The following is a 24,226-nucleotide window of genomic DNA, read 5'->3' on the forward strand; positions in this document are numbered from 1 at the left end:
GGGTTATTCAGGCAGATGTGGGTGGAATCTAAGTGATCAGCAGGACGAGGTGAGCCCAGAGTCCTCCTACATCACCATCATCTCTCTCTCCCCCCAGAATTAGTTGGTTTCTTAAACCTATGGAGTCTAATGGCTTGTGTACTCGTATTCAGACTTTTATTTTTTAAATGTTTATTTATTTTTCAGGGAGAGAGAGAGAGAGAACATGCACAGGTCAGAGAGGAGCAGAAAGACAACAGAACAGAGGATCTAATGTGGGCTCTGTGTTGACAAAAGAGAGCCGACATGGGGCTTGGACTCAGGAACCATGAGATCATGACCTGAGCTGAAGTCGGACCAAATGAGCCACCCAGGCACCACTTTTTTTTCTCTGACTTTTTTGTTTTGTTTTTTTTTTTCATTTATTTATTTTGAGAAAGAGAGAGAGAGAGAGAGAGCGAGCGAGCATGAGTGGGTAGGGGCAGAGAGAAAGGGAGAGAGAGAATCCCAAGCAGGCTCCATGCTGTCAGCACAGTGCACCACTCAGAGCTTGAACTCATGAACCGTGAGACCATGACCTGAGCTGAAATCAAGAGTTGCATGCTTACCCAACTGAGCCACTAAGGCACCCCTTTTTCAGACTTTTATACTTTTGAAAACTGGAAAAGAACTTCAACTCATCCAGTCCAAGACAAATCCAGGGTTGGCAAATAATTTTCTAGTCAAAGATTATAAAATTAATTGACACCACACAATTTCTAGACCCACAATAAGTCTTTTGAAGGAACCAACTTAATAGCTTGATGAGGTTGCAAAGAATTTACTTTTAGTAGTTCCAATTAGAAAACTCACTTGGAAAAGCCGCTGACACTCATGCCAGATGTGTATTCTTTTTTAATTATTCAAATTCATAAGATCATGGACAATACTCTGTTGCTCATGTAAGAGATGGACAAAATTGAAAATCTAAAAAACAGAATCCATTCAAAATGTGATTGGAGGGGCACCTGGGTGGCTCAGTCTCAGTCGGTTGAATGAGACTCTTGATTTTGGTCTGGGTCATGATCCCAGAGTTGTGGGATTTAGCCCCACGTCAGGCTCTGTGTTGACAGTGCAGAGCCTGCTTGGGATTCTCTCTTTCCCTCTCTCTGTGCCCTCCCCAGATTGCATAGGAGCTCTCTCTCTCTCTCTATTTCAAAATAAATAAACTTTTAAAAGTGTGATTTTAAAAGGTGATGTTCTGGAAATTCATAGCTTTCCAGATAAAGTACTGACATCACCCCATGCAAACACAATTCACTTAGATAAACTGGCTCGTTTTCTCCATTACTTTCTTCCTCTGCTTTCCCCTGAATCCAGGTAGATGGTGAAAACAGATGGCATCTTCTTCCCAATATGTCTAATCAACAGTCTGAAGTGAGATGGTCTCCCGTTCATAAAACTCACTTTTCTCCTCATACCTTTCCTATGCCCTGGCATTCTGCTTTAAAATGACATATTTCTAGGAGAGGAGGGAAGAAAAATTATTCACTTGGAGTGAACAAATCAATCTCCCTCTTCCCTCTCATTCTTAATAATTAATTCATCTATGAGTTCTAATCTGGATGTTGTCAGTAAAGGAATTAAAGGGATACTCACAGAATCATTTGGAGTTTGAGCTGCATTGATTTTAGTTTGATTTTCCTAAAACATTGCTCTCATCATGTTAATTCTGTCTCCAAAATTCTTTAGTGGCTCCTTTTTGCCTAATTCAGTGCTTCACACCCTCCTCCCCATCCTGGCAAGCACAGGAAATTTTACTGATGACTGGGGTACACCCACAAGGGTGTTGTAGCAGGAAGAGGCTGCTTCAGAGGCTTCCTCTGTGCTAGGTCCCACTTGGCTGCCCCATGTGAAAAGAAATCGGTGTGTTCGAAAGATCTGGCACCCTGGACAAAATGAAAAATTCTTACTTTGACTTTCAAGTCATTCCACCATGTGGCTGCCAAACTGACTATTAATCCTTTACTGCTTCACTACATGACTCTTCTGTTTCAGCTGTTTATTCATCCTATGGAAAATAATTGTGGCACCTTAAAGTCTCTGTAGCTTTTGCTTATGTCTTTTTATCTGAATGGAAAAGGCCTCTCCTCATGCCCCACAATCATTAAAACCCTACTCATCATTCAAGACCCCAACCAGACCTCACCTCCTCCCTAAAGCCATTCTCAATCAGGTCAGAGAATGCAACTGTTATTCTCAGGTTACTTTTGGGAATCTAGGATGTCCACATTCAGGATATAGGATTTGAGACAGGACTTGAAGTTTGTGTAGGAATTGAGGGGTGGCTAAAAGAGGGAGGTAAAAAAAAAAAGGCCTTGCAGAGAGAGGTCCCTGACTATTGCTATGGTCCAGGAGGTAGTAAATATCAGCCTTGCCTGGAAAGAGTTTAAGTGGGTAGGTCTCAAAAGGACAGGAAATCTGTATTCTTAGAAAGTAATTCAACTGAGGGGCACCTGGGTGGCTCAGTCAGTTGAGCATCCAACTTTGACTCAGGTCATGATCTCAGGGTTCTTGGGTTTGAACCCCACATCGTGCTTTGTGCTGCCAGAAAGGAGCTTGCTTCAGATTCTCTGTCTCTCCCTCTCTCTCTCTCTGCCCCTCCACTGCTCGCTTGCACACACACTCTCTCTCAAAAATTAATAAACATTTAAAACAATTAAAAGAAAAAAAAAAGAAAGCAACTCAAGTGATTCTTGATGCCACTGTAGCAGTAAATATTGCCTATTCAGGAAGCTTCTTCCTACTCACTGTGCTAATTCCATTTCTGGTCCTCCTGGACCAAAAACCTCATGTTCACAGGCAAGGCTGGGTATGAGATTCCAAGCTGGATTATTCCGTCTCTGGGTCTTTTTATAGGGAGGATAGTTGGGGGACTCTCTCTATCCTCTGCAAATACTATGCTGTAATGCTATAAACCTGGAGCTTCCAGAGGCCAACCTTTCTTGCTAAGGGTAAAGTAGTCTATCTTCAGTAGGACAATAAATAACAATAGTGACAGAGCAGAGTCTCTCAAACATTATTTGAACCTTAGGATTAGCCTGCAGTAGATCCAATCCCACCCTGATTTGTTCTCAGTTATTTGACCCAATAAATTATCATTTGGTTGTTGTTGTTGAAGCTAGTTTGAGTTAGGCATTTATGATTTACCATGAAACCTATCTATGAATCTATCTAAGTCAGTGATGTAAGATAAAACACAGTGAATGGAGAATAAAACTAGACTGGTAGTTGGGGGTTCAAGAAAGAGGGGAAGCCTGGCTGGGGAATCCGGATTAATTCTATAGGCCTTGTGGAATAAGCTGGCATTTAGAACAGGGGAGAACCAGGTCATAGGGCTGTGTTTAGAGAGAGAACTGGCCATGGAGCAGATTGGAGGAAGGAATTAAGGAAGGCCATATGCATCAGCGTGTCCACTCCTAATGGGCCTTTGAGCCTATTGAATTGGGACTCTTTCTGACTACTTGTGAAAATTACTAGTCATGGAAAGGCCCTAACATGCACATGTACGCATGTATCCCTATGTGAAAAGGCAGATGTACAGACACTGAGACCTCACAGAAATCAGCTCAAGTATGGCTATTATTGGCAGCAATTGGGAATGGTCAGAGAGAGATGCCCCGATGCAGGACTGTTTAGAGTGCAAAGAGTGATGGAGAATGCACGACGTTGCTAGATTGGAAAACAGTTGGGGGCTGGCTGGGGAAGACAGTAAGTAGCTTGGCGTACAAAAATTCTCTTAGAGAAAGCTATGGCTGGGGAGTTTGATACCCACGAGCTTTACTGATAAGGGCGCTGGCTTCATACTATAGTCAGGGTGTCTCAGAGCCTTAGGCTACTTATATTTTTTGAGGCTCTTGGTATTAAAAATTTAAGAAGTGTCAAAACACACCTATGTAAACTGTGGTGTGTTTTAATTACTTGTTAGATAATAACTCCATGTGTTTTTGATATGCCACATTATATAGTATAATAATGCTATTCATAAGATAGTTAAAGGATTTTAGAAACATGAGTTAATAGCATACAGTAGTTGTCCAGTAATAGGACACATCCTGATGTTGTCAGAGAGACATTTACTTCTTTCGATCCCATCAGTATGTCTCTGTTCGCCACACAAAATGTTATGTGTACGTAATGCACACCTTCTGGAGCTGAGGTGAATATGAGATCCAGGCCCAGTGGCTCCCCTGATGACCTCCTGTCCTGACACCCCACAGGCGCTAATAAGAATGTGTTTCTAGAAGGTAGTCCTTAGTGCCTCTTCTATCTTGTTACCAGTGCATTGCTTTCTACATCTTGCCATATCCATAAATGAGTGCTCCTGTCTTACTTCATGACTTCATGGCATTTTCTTGGCTACCACTGTTGTGTCTTAACCTCCAGTTCCTTCTCCCTCTAGGTCAGCCTCCACACTGCTGGCAAAGATGTCTCTCTTAAATACAAATCTGAGCATGTCACAACCTTATGCCTCAATATCACATTAGATTCCCATATTCCATATCCTTATCCATAGAATAGCATTCAAATTCTTTAGCAGGACATAATTTCCTATAAGAGGGTCCCCCAACCCACTTTTCAACTCTCATTTCTGGTTTTTTCTCCAACATTCCACACCTCTTGCTATTCCACAAAAGTGCCATTTTCTTTTTTTCTGTTTTTGCTCCTGTTCTTACCTCTTCCTGAAAAACCCTTCCCTTCTGGCACATTCTTACCCTTCTGTCCTCTGAAAAGCTCCTCAATGCTGCCAAGGAGGGCAGCTTTCTGATCCTCTGGCCCATTGTACATGTCTTCAATACAGAGAATGTTAACAGTGAGATCACTGAAGGGAGGGACTGTGATTTAACTTTGTTTACCTTGGTTTACCCCATCCCTGTACCATGCACAGCAAGGGCTCAATAAATACTGGCTGGATGACTGTGTTAATTGTTGGTAATACCCCATGCTTTCAGAAGCAAACACAAGTTCAGTCAGAAACTACCTCTTGCAAACAGTTTTATCCATAGAATTCATCTCGATGGCTCACAGTTTTCTGGACTATTCTTATATATAAGCAAGGATGGTTGCAAAAGAGTTCTCACTTCCCAGGCCTCCATCTAAGTATGTTTCTTCCAAAGTAAGCCCTTTTTCTCTCTCAGTTGCCTCCTCATTCAGCTGAGCCTGTTGAAGGACCCCTATAGGACTTCATTTCCTTGACTTAGGCTACAATTTGAGCCCAGCACATGGAATCATCACCACCATTCTTTGTCGAGATTGCGGCCGACTATTTATCTATATGTAGTCATTCTCTGTGTAAGAAATAATGCATTATTAACACGGCTTTATTATCAGACCCAAGTTTGGCAGATAGAGCAACATTAGAGGGTAATTGGAAGAAAAGCTGATTTGTTAGCAAAATGTTGCCTTTTGGCTAATGAATCATTCTGATTTTTTGCACTGACAGCTCAGTAACAAGCTTGAAGACTACTTTGCTTCAGACCATTAAACTTTGACAAACCAGTGATTAACTACAGCTAGAGCCAGTGGTCTGTGGGGATTATTGCAATTATGAGCCACATCTATAACTTTTCAAAATCATTAGTTGAGACAAGGTGGGTTTGATGATGGAGGGGCTACTGGCGGATAGGCTCCATTGCCTCGTCGTACACAGGCAATAAACAGCTGCTGGAAGACAGTCAGTCAGCAACAGCTCTGTTTTGGGGGAAGCTCTAGTGAGAGCAATAAAGGCTGCTTTCAGAGAATGAGCCCTGTTTGGGAAGGAAGAGACAAGAATTTCTTCTGACTTGTAGTTGGAGGCTGGAGGTCTTTTCTCTAAGGAGAACTCAAAGGCAGTAGAGAAGGCAAACCAAACAGACAGAAAAGCAAGGTGGGACCACCATGGCTTGGGTTCTCTTCCTGTGCTTTATTGGATTGTTGTTACACTCAGGGGCCCCAGTGGAAGGTGCCTGCCCTTTTCTTTACTGCTCCCTACTATTCATAATAGGGATCTTGAAATAAGGTGAATAATATAAATTAGGGCAGAAGGAAGTGGTAAAAAAAAAAACTGTGGTAAAATTGCAAGTCAAATACAAACACAGCTGTGGGCTGTGACTCCTGGGTTACAGGCAAAAGTCCAAGTCCTCAGCCTTAAGTGTAAGACTCTTCAAATCCAGCCCTCACGTCTCCAGCCTCATCCTTTTGTATTTTTGAACTCTTATGTCCCAGTCCAACTGTGATGTTCTCTAAATGTGATGTGACCCACACTTTCCAATCTCTGTACCTTTGATCTCCCTAGAATGGCTGCAACCTTGAACTTCATTTCTATTTGTCCAAATCCTATCCACTCTCTGGGTATCTGTTTCTCATAAAATTGGGAAGAAGAGGTGGATTAAATCAACATTAAGACCCTTTCTCTGATCAAGTTTTGTGAGTCTGTGGCATATTTCACCAACTACGGTTGATATGCATGTGAATCTAGTTGCATTCTGGGGCCCTTAATCCCATGTAATGTTCTGTATCCCCCAGGTGGGCACATTGCTGGGAGTCTTGCTGTCGTCACAGATGCTGCCCACCTCTTAATTGACCTGACCAGCTTCCTGCTCAGTCTCTTCTCCTTGTGGTTGTCATCAAAGCCCCCTTCGAAGCAGCTGACGTTTGGATGGCACCGGGCAGGTATAGTTCACCCACTGAGCATTAATGTCAAGGTAGTGCTGCAAGGTCAAACCAAGGATAAAGACAGAAGAGACGAAGCAAAGCCTTGTTCAGAAATCCCTTAGAGGCACGTCTGATGTTCAGGATAAAAAGGATGTGTGTTCTCAAGGGCGCTTTGGCAACAAGCCAGATTAATTGCACTACCTCTATTTCAGTGGAATAACAGGAACACAGGTATCACTTCTGCAACCGCCCTGGCCCAAGGGTAACATTCATCAAGTTACTCTGCATCTGGGAGGGAGGATGGGATAAAGCATCTACCATTTTGCAAAGTCAGGCACAGAGAGCTAGAGAGATTGAAGAACTTCTCACAGGTAAGTTGAGAATAGAACGTGAAGGAGAATTTAGGGCGGAGCAAGGGTGGCCAACATGCTGACATGGTGGCCAGCCCTCACTGGTGCCTCTAGATACAGACCACAACTTACACACTGACAATTGTGGGCTGTGGTTTTTCAAGTTTAGAATGGTAGGAAGTTCTCGTTTCACACGAAACAATTTATCATAGCAAGTGTTTTGGATCGCCTTTCCCTTAACATTCGGCAGTGGGGGGAGAGAGAGAGAGATGAGACAATAAACATCAATAAAAAGAATTTGTGACAATGTGACCTGAAGATGCTTTTCAGTCCCTGAACAGTGCTACACTTGGGAAACATGTATTTTTGGCTGAGCGCCTGTCATTTGTATGCATTTTTACACGTAATCTCCCCTTTCTGGTACTATTGGTCAAAGCTCTTTGGTAAACATGGGATGTTTTATAAACACAGGCACAACCCAGAATTTAGAATACTGCTTGTACTTTCTCATCTTGGTGATGGAAGCTCATGAGCATTGACGCTGTAGAAAATCAGGGCTGTTCAATAGCACTCTCTGCTTTAAGATAAATGTTCTATGATACAGAGTATGATGTGGCCATAGAGCACTTTAAATGTGGCTACTGTTACTGAAGAACTGGATTATTTTATTCTATTCTATTTTATTTTATTATATTATATTTTAGAGAGAGCACATACCTGCATGTGAGCAGGGGAGGGGTGGAGGGGGAGAGAGAGAATTTTAAGCAGCCTCCATGTTCAGTGCAGAGACCCTGACGTGGAGCTCAATCTCACGAGCACGAGATCGTGACCTGAGCTGAAATCAAGAGTCAGACATTTAACTGACTGAGCTGCCCAGGCACCTGGAAGAACTGGATTTTTAATTTTTTAATTTAAATGGATACAGCCACATGTGATGATGGTTACTGTTTTAGGCAGTACTGCTTAGACACACAGATGAAAATGAACTAGCTTGTCAAATAGGTAATTTCATGGATGACTTTGTTTAGGAAGAAGCTAAGTATAAAAAGTGAATTTATTTAAAAAAAGTGTTAAGTGGCTAATAAGACAGGTGTCATGTGGACAGGTTGCATGTAAATGATTGAAGTCTGGGATACAATAGCCCCACACTGGGAAACAATACTTTACATTGTTCTGCTTTGACAGGGGAAAGATCAAAAGTAGGGAAAGTCCCCGGCAACGGACTCTCAGAATACTTCTGTGCCCTGGAAGGCTTTTAGTACCTGCCTACAAGGTTGAGTTAAAGATCAGGGAGAGGTGTTAAGGAACTCCACAGTGAGCAAATGTGCTTTACTCAGCCTGCAAACTGAACACTATCTTATCTTTAAATATTAATATACATGTCTCTGCTCTGATACTTCTTTTCGATATAGCTGCTCTTAAAATGCAGTTAGAGTGTTGATATACCTCTGAGCTTGCCTCCGTGTTTATAATATGTTGGGTTGGCAAATGAAACTCATTTTCATCAAGTACCCTCCGAAGCCCTCCCTTGTTACTATTTTATTCCACACAAGGTACCGCTACTGGCAAATTGTAAATGTTTTATGGTGAAATTAAGAGTTTCTAAATACATTTTACTCTTTGCCTCTCATTATTTCATCTCCTAATAAGTTTCAATCATTTTAGCACCTGTTTAAATTAAAATCCCCGAGGAAAATAGCAATGGCAGATAGCAATTAATATGCTTTAAAAATTTGCTAGAAATTACTTACTAATATGGAGCATAATGAACTCAGATGCTGGTGTTTAATGAATGCAACACTAAAGTGAATCATCTTAGTGCTAAAATCCATCCACACATTTGGAACTAGTTAGTTTAGAGCCTCTTTTCGCAGGGGGACAGGTTGGGGGGAAGCAAGGAACATCAATGTCTTATGACTCTTGGGAGATCAAGGTGATCCACAAATTCTTTGTGTATGGGTGTCTGTGTGCTCGAATCCCTAGAGATCCTTGGTGCCCTGCTGTCCATCCTGTGCGTCTGGGTGGTGACGGCTGTGTTGGTGTACCTGGCATGTGAGCGCCTGCTGTACCCTGATTACCAGATCCAGGCGACTGTGATGATCATCATTTCAGGCTGTGCGGTGGCAGCCAATATTATGTAAGTCACCCCGCCCATCAAAGCTTGTCTTTAACCCTATGTGGACACAGACAGTGGAGTTTTTCTTGATGTTCGTTTTTGCTTGATTTTTCCATTTGTGGAGATGGTGAATTGAATAAACTGCCAATGAGGTAGTGCAAAGGCCGGGATCTGAATCTAGACCCAAGAGGCCCAGGATTGAGGTCCTAGCCAGTCTGCGCTCTCATACGTATTGATGGTTCCATATGGGAAATGACTTACTCCTATTTATTTAAAAATTTGTTTAAAAAATGTTTTATTTATTTTTGAGAGAGAGAGAGAGAGAGAGAGAGAGAGAGACAGAACATGAGTGGGGGAGGGGCAGAGAGAGAGGGAGACACAGAATCTGGAGCAGGCTCCAGGCTCTGAAGTGTCACCCCAGACCCCGATCCGGGGCTCAAACCCACAAACCGTGAGAAATCATGACCTGAGCCGAGTTGGACACTTAACTGAGCCGCCCAGGTACCCCATCCGATTTGGTTTTTGTTACATGATCACATTATGGGTTCCCAGAGTGCTGGGTTGGAAGGGATCTTAGATTTTGTTTACTCCAGTCCCCTTTCTACTTTTGAATTCTCTTTTGCAACATCCCCATAAAATAAATAGTCATTAGTGTCATATATTTTAACAGAACTAGTAACAGGGAATTTGTTCTTCTCAAAAGCAGTCTATCTTATCTTTGTATCATTGTAAGACTGCCTGAAAACTCCTTCTTAAGCTCTATTAGCTAGTCGCTGTCTTTAGTTTCCACCTTTTGGTCCATTCTCTTATCCAGGCAGTCTTAATTCATTCTTATGAGACATGTGATGTTACTGGACATGTGATCATTTCTGTATTGGTCTGCTCTTACCCAAGTAAGCTACTTGATTGTTCATGACAAGGGTGCGGGGTGGGTGCTGTTAAGGCCAGGCCTTTGGTCTTTTTTGGTTGATTTACTCCTTCCAATCTGATAGCCTGATTCTGGGCAACCCAACTTAAAACTGCATCATCTACCTACCTACCTACCCTACCTATCAATTATCTGTGGTCAACAAAATAATGGCTCAAAGATTTCCTCAAAGATTTCCATATTCTAGTCCTTGGAACTTCTGAGTATGTTAACTTACATGGTAAAGGAACTTTGCAAATGTGATTAAGTTCAGGATGGATCTTGAGATGGGGAGATTATCCTAGGTTATCTAGAAAGGCCAAATGTAACCAGAAAGATCCCTGTGAGAGGGACACTTGGGGTCAGAGTAAAGGGAAGATGCTGTATTGCTGGCTTTGAGGACAGAGAAAGGATCCTGGAGCTAAGGAAACTAAGTGACCTCTAGAAGCTGGAAAAGGTAAGATAATGAATTCTCTCCTAGAATCTCCAGAAGGAATGTAGTCCTGCATACCCATTTTAGAACTATAAGACAATATATTTATATTGTTCTAAGCCACAGAAGCTTTGTAATAATTTGTTATAGCAGCAAAAAGAGACTCATATACACTATCTATGTATCATCTATCTATCTTGTGATGCAACATGATACATGCTGTGAGGTAGGCTTATACCTGAAAGTGAAGAAGAATCATATTTTAAACAGTGTCTTTTAAGGAAGGCACAATGGAATCTCTGGTATTAAAGGAAAATCCGAATGTGTACATTTTGAAAATGCTCCTCAGGTCACTCTAATACCCATACCTTTTGCCTGCGTCAGTTCCTCACCTCTTAGTGTGCAAACTGTTGCTCGAAATATCTAAGCTAACCAATTAGAAGAGTGGTATTTGACTGCTATTACTGAGTAGATCCCTATTTCCATCCAGCTAACTTGAAAATGTGTTTCATATTGGCACTGGGAGAAAAAGTGTGTAGAGTTCAATGCAAATCTATCAGCACAAGGAGACAAATAAGGCAGAGCACATGTGCTGCTGACTGGGGTCAATAACATCATCTTTGCATAAAGAGAACAATATGTCCCCAAGACAGCAGGGACAATGAAAATATTAATAATTTCCCAAGAGGCATATGCCACATAGGTTGTGTCGATGCTACATGAATATGAAGGATACAGCTAGCTAACTTCCCCATAAATCTAGAACATTGATAATCGAGTTTGCCTTTCTAAATAGATGCCATCCAAATTTTCTTCCTACAGCAACTGCTTTTGAACTTTGATCTTAACATTGCAGGTGCTTTTCCTACTTAGAAAGATAAGGAAATTGAAAAGTGGTGACTTCCCTGTGCAAGTAGGTAGTTATTTATAGAAAAAGATATTGAGTGACTATAATGTTTCTCCTAGAACTGGGATTATAGTTTCAAGTGCTGCTAGATGCTGTGTTGTCTGAATACAGAAATATCAGAACCATAATTTGGGAATAAATCAAACCCTTGCAGACTCCAAATCAGGACAGAAAGTTCTAACAAAAGTTGCAAAGGGATTCTAGGATAAAGATTACTGACAGAGCCTTAAGACTATTGCATGCTAAGTTTTCTCTGCCTGAAATATTCCCTCCTCTCCAGCCTGTAATTTAAATCTAACGTAATCTTTCAAATCCAACTCAATTACTTTGTTTAACTAAATCAGACTTCCCTGTTATATTATCTATAGTACCTGTTCTTACTAGACTTATTAAAATGAGAATTTTCCACTTATGGGTGTCTTTTTAAAATCTATGCTATCTCCATCATACTTAAAGCCACACCGGGGAAGGTTCACGTCTGTTTCATTCACCTTTATACCCCAAGCATTTAACAGTGGCTGGCACACAGAGTCCCTAAGTTGTTTTTTCTTTTTTAATAAAATGAGTAAAAGAATGAATGACAAGGTGATGAGCACACATGGATAGATCTAGAAAGAGAGTATGTTAACTGCCAGCCATATTAAGCTGTCTGAGGATTCATAAATGGTAATTATTAATTAAGGGTGAATTTCTGTCCAAACACTGACCATCTAAAAACTGTGCATTAAAGGGGCGCCTGGGTGGCGCAGTCGGTTAAGCGTCCGACTTCAGCCAGGTCACGATCTCGCGGTCTGTGAGTTCGAGCCCCGTGTCAGGCTCTGGGCTGATGGCTCAGAGCCTGGAGCCTGTTTCCGATTCTGTGTCTCCCTCTCTCTCTGCCCCTCCCCCGTTCATGCTCTGTCTCTCTCTGTCCCAAAAATAAATAAATGTTGAAGAAAAAAAACCTGTGCATTATGTAATGATCAAATATTGCTGGATAGCAGTCATTCTACTTTGTGGATAATGACCTTGGGTTTAACAGACACTTTACCAGCAAATAGACTGGGATGTATAGTACTAAATAATATTTTTTTAAAACTTTTGTTCCAAAATAAAATCAGGTACATAATTTATATGCCTAACACTTATCTCTTTGACTTGGGTAGGAGATGTTAAATTTTGTAATATGGTATCTATAGAGAGAGAATGAGGCCACAGCTCATACTCTTAGGACTGTATACACATATGTGTTTATATATATATATACATTTATATATACATTTGCATATATATACATTAATATATATTTACACACATATATGTGATACATTAATATATTTTAGTCTCTTGTTAATAGCTAATATACACAAATGCATCATTGGCCATTAAAAATTATTCAGATTTTAAATTCTCATAGAAATAAACAAAATTAAGTAAAATAAAATATTTTTAAAAATCCAAACTTGATGAAATTTTCTTATTTTGTTTTACCCCTTTCTGCTGCTTTTTGTATTTGAAACCAGTACATTAATTAAGCTCCCACCAAAGCTCAGCTTTAAGCTTAGCTCAGTGCCTCGCATTCAGTAGATGCTCAATAAATATTTCCCTTCCTTATTGTCAAATAGTTTCATCTAGGAAGTGATGCTTTCTGGTTTTAACATGAACCAGAGTAGCATTAGGTAGATGGAAGAGAAAACAGGTGAACCTTTGTTGTCTGTCCTTGTGTAAAAATTTAAAACTTGTATGATACATTTGTTTTCAAAATTAGTCCAAAATAGTACATTTTACAGCATTAATATTTCAACTATCTTCCATCTTGGATAACACATGCTCTTGTCAACTGCTTCATTATGCTGCATAGGTTTTCAATGGCTAATCTCATGTGTGCCAAGAACATCCTTTTCTCTTTCAGACTAAGTGTGATTCTGCACCAGAGACATGCTGGACACAATCACAAGGAAGTGCAAGCCAATGCCAGTGTCAGAGCAGCCTTTGTGCATGCCCTCGGAGATCTATTTCAGAGCATCAGTGTGTTAACCAGTGCACTTATTATCTACTTTAAGGTGAGTATGTTTGAGTTTACTCACTGTCATAGTAAGTTTATAGATTAGGTACTGCAGAAGCTGACCTGCCAGTATTAACCTAAATGAGGGTGGCCAGCCTCTATTTACCTATACCAACTACTTTGCAAGGTTTAAACAAACAAACAACACATATTCAAAGCCTAAAACCTTAGACTTTCCAGATTCCTAAGTACTATGTCTCCAAACGTAGGGCTGCCAGTCTTCCAAGAAAGTAGTTCCTTTTGTCATGGAGTTAAGATGAACAGCAATGGAACCATGAATACCTTAGGATTCTTTGGTTGTAAGCAACAGAAAGGAAGTCTAGCTTACTTAAGCAAAAATATATTTATTAGTTGAAATGTATTGGATGTACTCTTGGATAGAAATCAAGGTAGAAATAAGGACAACATTAGGTATCTTAGATTTCAGAAACTATCCAAATTCTGTCCCAGGTACCAGTGCAGAAATGACTGCGAGTCAACCAATTTTTTTCCATTTCTTGGCATTCTGCTGGAGATTCTCTTTCTCTGGGAAAGAGAGACCACCAGATCTAGCTTGGGTCTTGTACCTGCTGCTTGGCTGGGGAGGAAGAGCACCTGATTGACTGTCCCACCAATATCACCCCCCAGTGGGGGAAAGATAATTCTCCCCCCGCCCCCGACAAATCAGGGTGTTAATGGAAAGTTGAGATGGATCTTGGATGAAACTCTGACCCTAAACAAACATTTACTATAGATCTGTGTTTCTTGTACCAAGAACTAACAGAAGTGGGTTGGGGTGTAGGTGGGGGTAATGGAAAAGAAGAGTATTTAGCTCTGTTGTTTGCACCTTGATTGTCCAGTTATCAAAGACTCTTTATTATTTTTACTAAAAAATGAAAACACATAAATAAAAATTATAAAGACATATCTGAATTCAATTGAGCAAATATTCACTGAAAGCTTTAAGTTTAAGGCAAAATCATTCACACTTGTCCTGGGTAGTGGAGTTTGAGAGTTTCTCAGAGGTAATGAGGCATGGACTTTTCTGTGGGACAAAACTTCATCAAGGGCAGAAGGACACGTATCTCTTCTGGAGCTAATGGCTCCAGTGGTGAGACAGGGCAAGAATGAGGCCTCAGCTCATACTCTTAGGACTTAATCAAAGATGCCTGTCTCAAACATTTCTCCAAAGAAGACATCCAAATGGTCAACTGACACATGAAAAAATGCTCAACATCACTCATCATCAGGGCAATGCAAATGAAAACCACAATGAGATACCACCTCATACCTGTCAGAATGGCTAACATGAACAACTCAGGCAACAACAGATGTTGCCAAGGATGAGGAGAAAGAGGATCTATTTGAACTGCTGGTGGGAATGCAAACTGGTGCAGCCACTTTAGAAAACAGTATGGAGGTTCCTCAAAAAATTAAAAATAGAACTACCCTATGGTCCAGCAATTGCACTATTAGGTATTTATCCAAGGGATACAGATATGCTGTTTTGAAGGGGCACATGCACCCCAATGTTTATAGCAGCACTATCGACAATAGCCAAAGTATGGAAAGAGCCCAAATGTCCATCGATGGATGAATAGATAAAGAAGATGTGGTATATATATACAATGGAGTATTATGTGGAAATCAAAAAGAATGAAATCTTGCCATTTGTAACTACGTGGATGGAACTAGAGGATATTATGCTAAGCAAAATTAGTCAGTCAGAGAAAGACAAACATCATATAACTTCACTCATAGGAGGATTTTAAGATACAAAAAAGATGAACATAAGGGAAGGGAAGCAAAAATAATATAAAAACAAGGATAGGGACAAAACATAAGAGACTCTTAAATATGGAGAACAACAGAGGGTTGCTGGAGGGGGTTGTGGGAGGGGGGATGGGCTAAATGGGTATGGGGAATCTACTCCTGAAATCATTGTTGCACTATATGCTAACTACATGGATGTAAATTAAAAAAAAAAAAAGATGCCTGTCTCGAATATGTGCCATCCTGAGGAGGGAAAGAAAGGAAACAACCCCAGTCTGCCATGACCAAGCTCCAGCTGGGCCTTGGTCATGTGCAACCTCTGGGCAGGTGATACCCTTTCTTCTCATCATAAGGAAGGCTGAAAAGCCATTGACTATTATATAAATTTGTGCATATTTTCATCACATACTCTGTGCTTCTATTAACAGAAAAGTCAAATCAGGCCTTCGGAAAGAACACTCAAGGCCCCTCTCCTTTATGTCTTAAATTTAATTTTTAAATTTCTTCAGCCACTGATAGTTTAAAGCTTAAATGAAGGATTGAATCTTCAGAAAATCTTGCCTCTGAGTTGGATGTCAAGTTTCAGGGAGGTGAAAGGGTGATAGGAAAAGAAGCAGGGAGGTTTACTCATTTTATTATGAATCAGAATTTCTGCATGGAAGGCCTGAATTCAGTTAACCTAAGTCCCTATATTTTCTAGCCAGACTATAAAATGGCTGACCCAATCTGCACATTCGTCTTTTCCATCCTGGTTTTGGCCAGCACCATCACCGTCTTAAAGGACTTCTCCATCTTACTCATGGAAGGTAGGAGTGATTTTATTATTATTTCCAGGATCGGTGTTTCTCTTCCCTATAATCACAGAAGGGAATGGCATCAAGGCAAATCCACTGTTAATTTGCATTATAAGGAAAATCTAAATGTATAAGGATTTTTTGTGAAAACAAATATTATGATTTTTCTTCATATGGGAACAAAAAGAATTGCCTTCTCTTTTTTCCTCCAGCGACTATTAAATGATATGGCATACGATAAAAACGATATGTACAAATAATAAGGATAGGCACTGAGGGAGATATTGTGAAAATATAAATTTCTCCCTAGATATATGGAAAAGGCCTAAGAAAAATTGAATAAGCTATCTCTTAGGCAGCATTATAGCTACTATGAAGGGCTTGTCTAAAACCCTTGTTAGACCAGGCCAGCACTCAAACTTCAAGGCATCAGAATCACTTGGGGTCTGTTAAAACACAGATTTCTGGGCCCATCCTGATAGTTCCTGAACTGGTGGGTCTGGGGCAGCAGCTGGGAATTTGAATTTCTTTTTCTTTTTTTTTTAAATGAAATTTATTGTCAAATTGGTTTCCATCAACACCCAGTGCTCATCCCAACAGGTGCCCTCCTCAGTGCCCATCACCCGCTTTCCCCTCCCCCCCACCCCCCATCAACCCTCAGTTTGTTCTCAGTATTTAAGAGTCTCTTATGGTTTGTCACCTTCCCTCTCTGTAACTTTTTTTTTCTCCCCTTTCCCCCACCCCTGGTCTTCTGTTAAGTTTCTCAGGATACACATATGAGTGAAAACATGGTATCTGTCTTTCTCTGCCTGGCTTATTTCACTTAGCATAACATTCTTTGGTTCCATCCACGTTGCTACAAATGGCCAGATTTCATTCTTCCTCATTGCCAAGTAGTATTCCATTGTATATATAAACCACATCTTCTTTATCCATTCATCAGTTGATGGACATTTAGTTTCTTCCCATCATTTGGCTATTGTTGAAAGTGCTGCTATAAACATTGGGGTACAAGTGCCCCTATGCAACAGCACTCTAGGAATTTGAATTTCTAACAAGACGCTGATGCTGCTCGTCCAGGGACCACACTTCGAGAACCACTAGAATGACCTTTTCACACTACTGAAGGATTACTACACAAAAGGCACAAGAATGGAACCTAGAAAAGTCCATCAGAATTAGAGGTTTGCATCATATCAAGCAGTTGGATGATCAAGAATATCCAGACATTGGCTTGAACTTTTCTTTTTTGTCCAGCACATTTTGACATAAGGCAGACAGAGTTTCAGAGTGCACGTGCCTTCGCAAAAGATCACATTTCCTTAGTGTTCACTGTTGAGTACACGTTTAAGAGTTTTGTTCCTTTGGGCACTATAAACGTTGGAGGATGATGATGCTGACAACGGTGAATCACAAGATGGAGTCAAGCGTCACTAACAAATGAACGTCCTCTTTCTGAAGGTGACAATATTTGGTTTGTCAAGTCACAGATGCATCCATTACCTTTCCTGAGGGCCAAGCGCTGAGCTGCAGCTGTTGTTCCTATTAGGGAACTTTGCTGACTTACAGGTGGATAAAAGGCAAATGGGTATCCATCGGAGATGAGTATTTTCCATCCCTGTCTCGCAGCATAGCTCTTCTCAGGTGATTATCTCTTCTTATTTAAGGAAAACGTAGCTAACCTAAAACAACCTTCATAAACATTTATGTTTGAAAGAGAGTGTGAGAGCGAGTGGGGGAGGGGTAGAGAGAAGAAGACAGAGGATCTGAAGCTGGCTCAGACCTCAGGAGCTCTGAGTGCAGTGCTCCAACACACGAATTGTGTGATCATGACCTGAGCCGAAATCAAGAGTCGCTTAACTGAGCCATCCATGTGCCCTAGGAAAATGTAGCTAATTATTGAAGCTGGCAGGTAACTCCTACCTGGAAGAAGCTTTTTTTTTTTTTTAATGTTTATTTATTTTTGAGACAGAGAGAGACAAAGCATGAATGGGGGAGGGGCAGAGAGAGAGGGAGACACAGAATCCGAAACAGGCTCCAGGCTCTGAGCTGTCAGCACAGAGCCCCACCCGGGGCTGGAACCCATGAACCGTGAGATCATGACCTGAGCCGAAGTCAGACCTTAACCAACTGAGCCACCCAGGCACCCCATTTTTTAAACTGGGTTTTCAAATTACGTTAGCATACAATAATACTTGTACTTAATAAAGTTTTATAAAAATATAGAAAGGAATAAAATTATAAAAAGTCTTTCCATTTTTTTACCTTTGAATTTTCAGTCCCATTCTTCAGAGGTAATACCTACTGATAAGTTATCCCAACATATCTGTGCATTCACACACACACACACACACACACGTCTTTTTTTATACAAACAGAATTTTGCATTGATACATAATTTTGCTCTGCACCTTACTTGGAGGTCTTTCCATATGAGCGTATATAGAGATACACCCTATTCCTTTTCATGATACAAAGTATTACACTGTATGCATGTACTTGCTTATTGATGATATTACAAATTATGGTGTAATTACCTTGTATGTCTGTGGCATAACTCCTAGAAGTGGCTTTGCTATTTCAAAAGTTATGTGCATTTAAAAATTTGATAGATGTTGCCATTTCTACCAAAAACGCCATATCAATTTCTTTCCCACCAATAGGATTTGACATTTCCACACATCCTCACCATCACTGAGTATCATCAAAATGTTGATTCTTTTGTAATATGATAGGTGAAAAACTATATCTTATTGATTCCATATGCAATTCTTTCATTATGAGAGATATTGAGTGATTTTGCATATATTTATTAACTTGGGTAATTATTTTTTAAATACTAATTAGCTATTTTCCTGGATGCATTGATATTTTGCAGGCTCTCCCTCAGGAAGAAAAGTTTCTAGTATATGATGAAGCACTGAAGCCAGTGGGAACATATCTTCTTGTTTGTTGATATTATTTTACAGAGTAAAATAAGTAACAGTGGACTTGTGTTCTCCATAAAAGTAAAGAGATAATAGAGGCAAAAGAGAAGGGGGTAGTGGAATAGTGCAATTTCATCTCAAGGGTCCTAGATGAATGACAATAGGTCTTCAAAGGGTCAAATGAAACTCCTCAGAGGTGACACATTAGGCCTACTAGTCAGCTTTGGGTTGGGATACTTAGAGTCTACTATTTGCGTAACATTTCACACTGACAGCCTGGTCTTTAGAGTCTGACATCTCCCTTATCTATATATCCTAAGCAATGCTTCTTAACCTCTCTGATTCCCAATTTCCTCTCCCCAGTGAGATAGGAATTGTAACATTGATAATTAGCTCTTAAAGTTCTTAGAACAACTAAGTAAGACAATCACTATGAATACAGTACTTAGCACAAACCTTCACATATGGCAGTTTCTCAATAAAGGTGTGTTATTATCATTATAATATAACAATGTTACAATATAACAATGTCACCCATGAATCCATTCTATGGCTACTCTGAGAACTCTTTTAATTTGTTTCTAATGCCTGAGTTCACAGAGTAAAAGAACATGTTGACCAGCTCTTTGTTACCCCATGAAACAATATGAAGTGGGATTAAACTAAACTCAAACTGTACAGAATTTTAATATTAGCCTCAAGGAGGAAGTCTCCATGAGCAAGGTTCTTAAATCCTGAAAAAGGAGGGTTAAGGGTTCCCTATTCCTTTAGTCCTTTAAAGTTATTCTTGGGGCACCTGGGTGGCTCAATGGGTTAACTGTCCGACTTCAGCTCAGGTCATGCTTTTGTGGCTTGTGAGTTCAAGCCCCGCTTCAGGCTCTGTGTTAACAGTTCAGAGCCTGGAGCCTACTTCGGATTCTGTGTCTCCTCTCTCTCTGCCCCTCTCCTGCTTGCACTCTCTCAAAAATTAATAAACATTAACAAAAATTTAAAGTTATTGTTGACTAGCTGCTCATTATAATCATTTGGGAAGCTTTTTAAAAATACTTGTGCCTAGGCCCCCCATACCCAGAGATTCCAATTTAATTGACTGGGGTAGGGGCCGGTTTTGTGTTTTTTAACATGCAGCCAAGCTTGAGAACTACTGCAAGGCACAGCTGCCCAGTGGCTCTTAATGTTAGTGCAATGGTTCTCAACCTTGGTTGTATGTTAGAATCACCGAATGAGCTATAAAAATACTGATGCTTCATCTTATCTCCAGAGGGTCTGATTAATTGGTCTTGGGTGTAATCTGGTGATCAGGATTTCTAAAATCTCCTCTGATGATACTAATGTACATTCAAGTTATTCAATGTACATTCAAGATATCAACCATATCGAAAGTGTGTCGATTTCAGAGCTCATCCATAGAAATTTTCTTTAGGGGGACTGGAATGAATCTAAGGCATATATATATACATACACATATATATACATATATATATATATATACATATATATACATATATATATGTATATATGTATATATGTATATATGTATATATGTATATGTATATACATATACATACACATATATATACATATATATATATATATATATATATATATAAAACACACCAGGTGTTTGTGTCTATATGATTGAAGTAGAAGCTAAAAGGTGGTCATCCTTAATAATCTTTTCATTCTCTTTGGGTTAGTTGGCAGGGATTTAGTTATTGCATCAAATAGCCTTATCATTGTCATTTTGGTTGAGTTGATTTAAAAAAATAGCTTTATCATCGTTATGCTGGTTGAGTTGATTAAAAAAAAACAACTTATGTTAAACTGATGTGTTTTCCAATCCTAACCACCCATTAACTTGCCCTCTCTCTAGCCAAGGCAAGGACCCTTAACACTTCCATATCTTCTCATCTTTCAAATGACAGTCCTTGTAATGTTTGAAGAAAGTGATCCTTCTTCCCTTAGCCTTCACTTCTTCAAGCTAGAGAAACCCCAGTTCCTTTAGTCCAAAAGAATAGCTGATTGGCTGCCAGGGTCCCTCCCTCCCTGTGTGCCCCATACCTTTCCTTTAGAAGCAAGGATGGTGTCAAACTCTGATCTTATATGACCCAGACAGTAAACCCTGACTAATGTACCTAAATAAATAACAATTCTATAAGTAGATGGTATTACAATGTTAGGATCATCTATTAACTCAGTTTAGTTAGTGACCTGTCAGATAACTACTATTATGTAGCATTGCAGTATACAAAGAACAGATATTTTCCCATTTTCTCCTCAAAGAATTTAGTGTACATATTGCTCTTATCACCCCTCTTTTACTACAGATGTGCTGAGGATCAGAGAAGTTCCATGATTTGGGTAAATTCATGGTAGTTGTGGTCAGAGTGCTAACCAGGAATTATTTGATTCCAAATCCCACGTTCCCTCATTTTGCTTTTTAGAGTGTATGCAAAGATAGCTGGAAAAAGCTCAGTTGGTTTAATAACACACCCTGAAAACCAAGAATGATTACTATTGTTGGCTATTGCATAATAAAGTCTTTCATGTTGAACCCTTTGAAAGAGTCAGGTGAATTTAATTTGTAAACATCTGAAGTAAGAAACCAGAAAAGCGGAAGACAAGTTGATAATCCTGGGGAAAATTTTGCAGCCCCACTTAGCCATGTTAATGAGCTGTGTTTAGTTAAATAACAAAGAGCCTCCCTCCCTTTCCACTTGTCAGGTGTGCCAAAGAACCTGAACTACGATGATGTGAAAGAGCTCATCTTAGCGGTGGATGGAGTGGTGTCTGTGCACAGCTTGCACATCTGGTCTCTAGCAATGAACCAAGTGATTCTCTCGGCTCATGTTGCTGCAGGTCAGTGAGTTTTGTAAACACTCTGCCAAAATTCAGTCCTTGCCCTGTAAACTCAATAATTTCCCTCCTTTCTGTACAGCTGCCCTTCGTGTCTGTTGCCTGTCAAAACAACCGTGGAGTGTTTCCTATTACCAAAGCCCTTTGAAAAAAGCCCTTGTCAATGTTATCATGGCAACAGTGATACTGAGGACATCCCTTGAGGCAGACTGCAGAGGGTAGCGGGTAGAATGAATGGCTAAAATGCCACCCAAAGTTCAAGGTCTTCAACTCGGAAAATTAGATCTCACCTGTTTGACTTGGTGCCCGATGAATTAAATAATGGGATGAGCTCAACCATAAACTTCATTGAGTTATTTCCTGTGTCTGAGATGCTCTGCCTATTACAGAAGATTAAAAAAATGAAGGAGACCTAGGTCTCATGCTTAAGATTCTAACAGGTTAAAAGATGCGCTAGTAGGAATTAATGGTGATTCCCTCACTGGATGGTTAGAAATTCTGCAACCATGTGAGATAATTCTTAGGATTTGGGGTTTATTCTAAAAAAGTACTTTCTCAAGTAGAATGTGATTTGTGCACCATGTGTCCTAGAGCTGGGGAGATAGGCAGTGGGGGAGGGGAAGCCTCTCACTGCTTCAGGAGACAGCTCAGGCCAAATGATATGTTAGGCTGCTAAAAAAATAATTCAAGAAGTTACTTAGAGGCAGGGTACAGGATCACTGGCGACAGGCATTTGAGGACTATGCTTTCTCTGATATCCCCGGCTTTGCTGAGAGGCTCAGATGTGGCTACAGGTAATTTATAGCATCTACTACACCAATATTTCACTGCAGATGGAAGAATCTAGTAAACAATCAGGTTACTATGGAAGGAATCTTACAGCTTCCTGATACCTTTTGGGACAAGAGAGAAGATGGCAGTGAGGTTCCTGCTCAAAGAAGAGTCTGTAGGGAGCTCTAAATGCTTCCCTGTTCCTATCACTAGTCTTGGTATAAATGCTGACTAGATACAAGAGCTTCAACGCAAAGGTCTCTGGGGACTGGTGGGAAGAGCTGTATAAAAAATCAGAGCTTTGTTTTGGCTTTTTTCAGGCCTTATCTCCCCTTCCATGGTCAGGTTCTAGGAGGGCCAGACCCAAGAGAGAACTGTGGGCAGGAAGAGTTTCCATAGTGATGGGTACTTTGCTGCACTAGAATTTCCCCCTGTCTTGTCTGTGTGGATATAGCTGATTATCAGAGCCAGAGTACTTCCCCTGAGTGCTCCGCCTGTGGTCCTCCCCACCAGGTTAAAGACAAAGTGCTTGAGGCTGGAAATTTAGCCGTCACCCATGTGTGTGCAGTCAGTGCCCCTCTCACTGTGGTTCTTTCTCAACAGCAGCCAGCCGTGACAGCCAGGTTGTTCGAAGAGCTATTGTAAAAGTCCTCAACGATAGCTTTACTGTGCACTCACTCACCATTCAGATGGAATCTCCAGCTGACCAGGACCCTGACTGTTTTTTCTGTGAAGAACCGCGGGACTAGTTCAGTCACAATGTCAACTTCCAGAGTTCAATGGCCCACTATACACTGCTCTGCAGTTTCTAGAATATAAGAAATAAAGAACCAAAGGAAGAAGTTTGAGAAATTTGTGATACAGTACAGTGCACATTTTATCCACCAAGAATGAAGATGCATATAGATTCATTAATCAATTGGATTATCAACTCATCAGTAGCTGTGTTCAATTACAGGAATGTGTGTATGGACTATTCCTGACTGGGGCTGAAGTAACAGCTGTTTGTAACCACAGGCAATAAAAAGTTCATCTCCCTTCAGTGATGTATCCTGAGGATGAGTGGGTAAAATTGAACTTGGGAAAGTCTTATCAGGAATCAGTGCCCAGGAAAAGTCACAAAATTCTCCTCAAATGGGAGAAAAAAGCAAACTAGGAAGAGCTTAAGTTAAAAGAGATGCTGGAAGCTTAACACCCCACTAGAACTTGACTCTCTGGCCAGTTTATAATAGGATTTGGAGCAGTTTTTTTACTCCCTATCAGCATCACCATTCCCTAAACGGGGTAGAAATGTCCTCTTTCCTTCTCACAAATTATGTTTTAACATGTCTAAAACTATTGAATGGTATTTTGCTTCTCTGTGTAAAAGCTCTGGACAAATGAAAAATTATGAAATTGCTGCTTTTTGAGTGTTTTCACTTGGTGTGACCTAATAACAAAACAAGGAGGCACAGAGCATCAGAGTTCTTATTCCAGATCATATGGAAAATAATTTAGTCAAATAATTAAGAACTCCCAGGTCTTAAATAATATTTATGGAATACCAACTATTGTCCAGGTATTGTACTAGGCTTTTCAGATGTGTCACCTCATTTCATTTGAGTGACAACTTTGGAAAGTTGCAATTAATACCATCGTTATATAGACAAGGACATAGGCTCACAGAAGTTAACTAATTTAACCGATATCATTATTCATTCATTCAAAAACAATTTTTT

The 24,226-nt window shown here is 40.2% G+C and overlaps 1 protein-coding gene across 1 annotated transcript in view; it reads left to right on the forward strand.

The window, feature by feature from the left end:
• The window catches only part of SLC30A8 (solute carrier family 30 member 8), a 46,306-nt gene extending 22,741 nt beyond the window's left edge, over window positions 1–23,565 (forward strand). Inside the window, 6 exon segments of the mRNA NM_001370759.1 lie at window positions 6,523–6,669; window positions 8,985–9,138; window positions 13,256–13,406; window positions 15,861–15,966; window positions 21,606–21,740; window positions 23,112–23,565. Coding sequence (NP_001357688.1) covers window positions 6,523–6,669; window positions 8,985–9,138; window positions 13,256–13,406; window positions 15,861–15,966; window positions 21,606–21,740; window positions 23,112–23,257 — 839 coding nt within the window. The 3' untranslated portion in view covers window positions 23,258–23,565.
• The last annotated feature ends 661 nt before the right edge of the window (window positions 23,566–24,226 follow it).

The sequence above is a fragment of the Felis catus genome, chromosome F2 (genome assembly GCF_018350175.1).
Source record: "Felis catus isolate Fca126 chromosome F2, F.catus_Fca126_mat1.0, whole genome shotgun sequence".
Lineage (NCBI taxonomy): Eukaryota > Metazoa > Chordata > Mammalia > Carnivora > Felidae > Felis > Felis catus.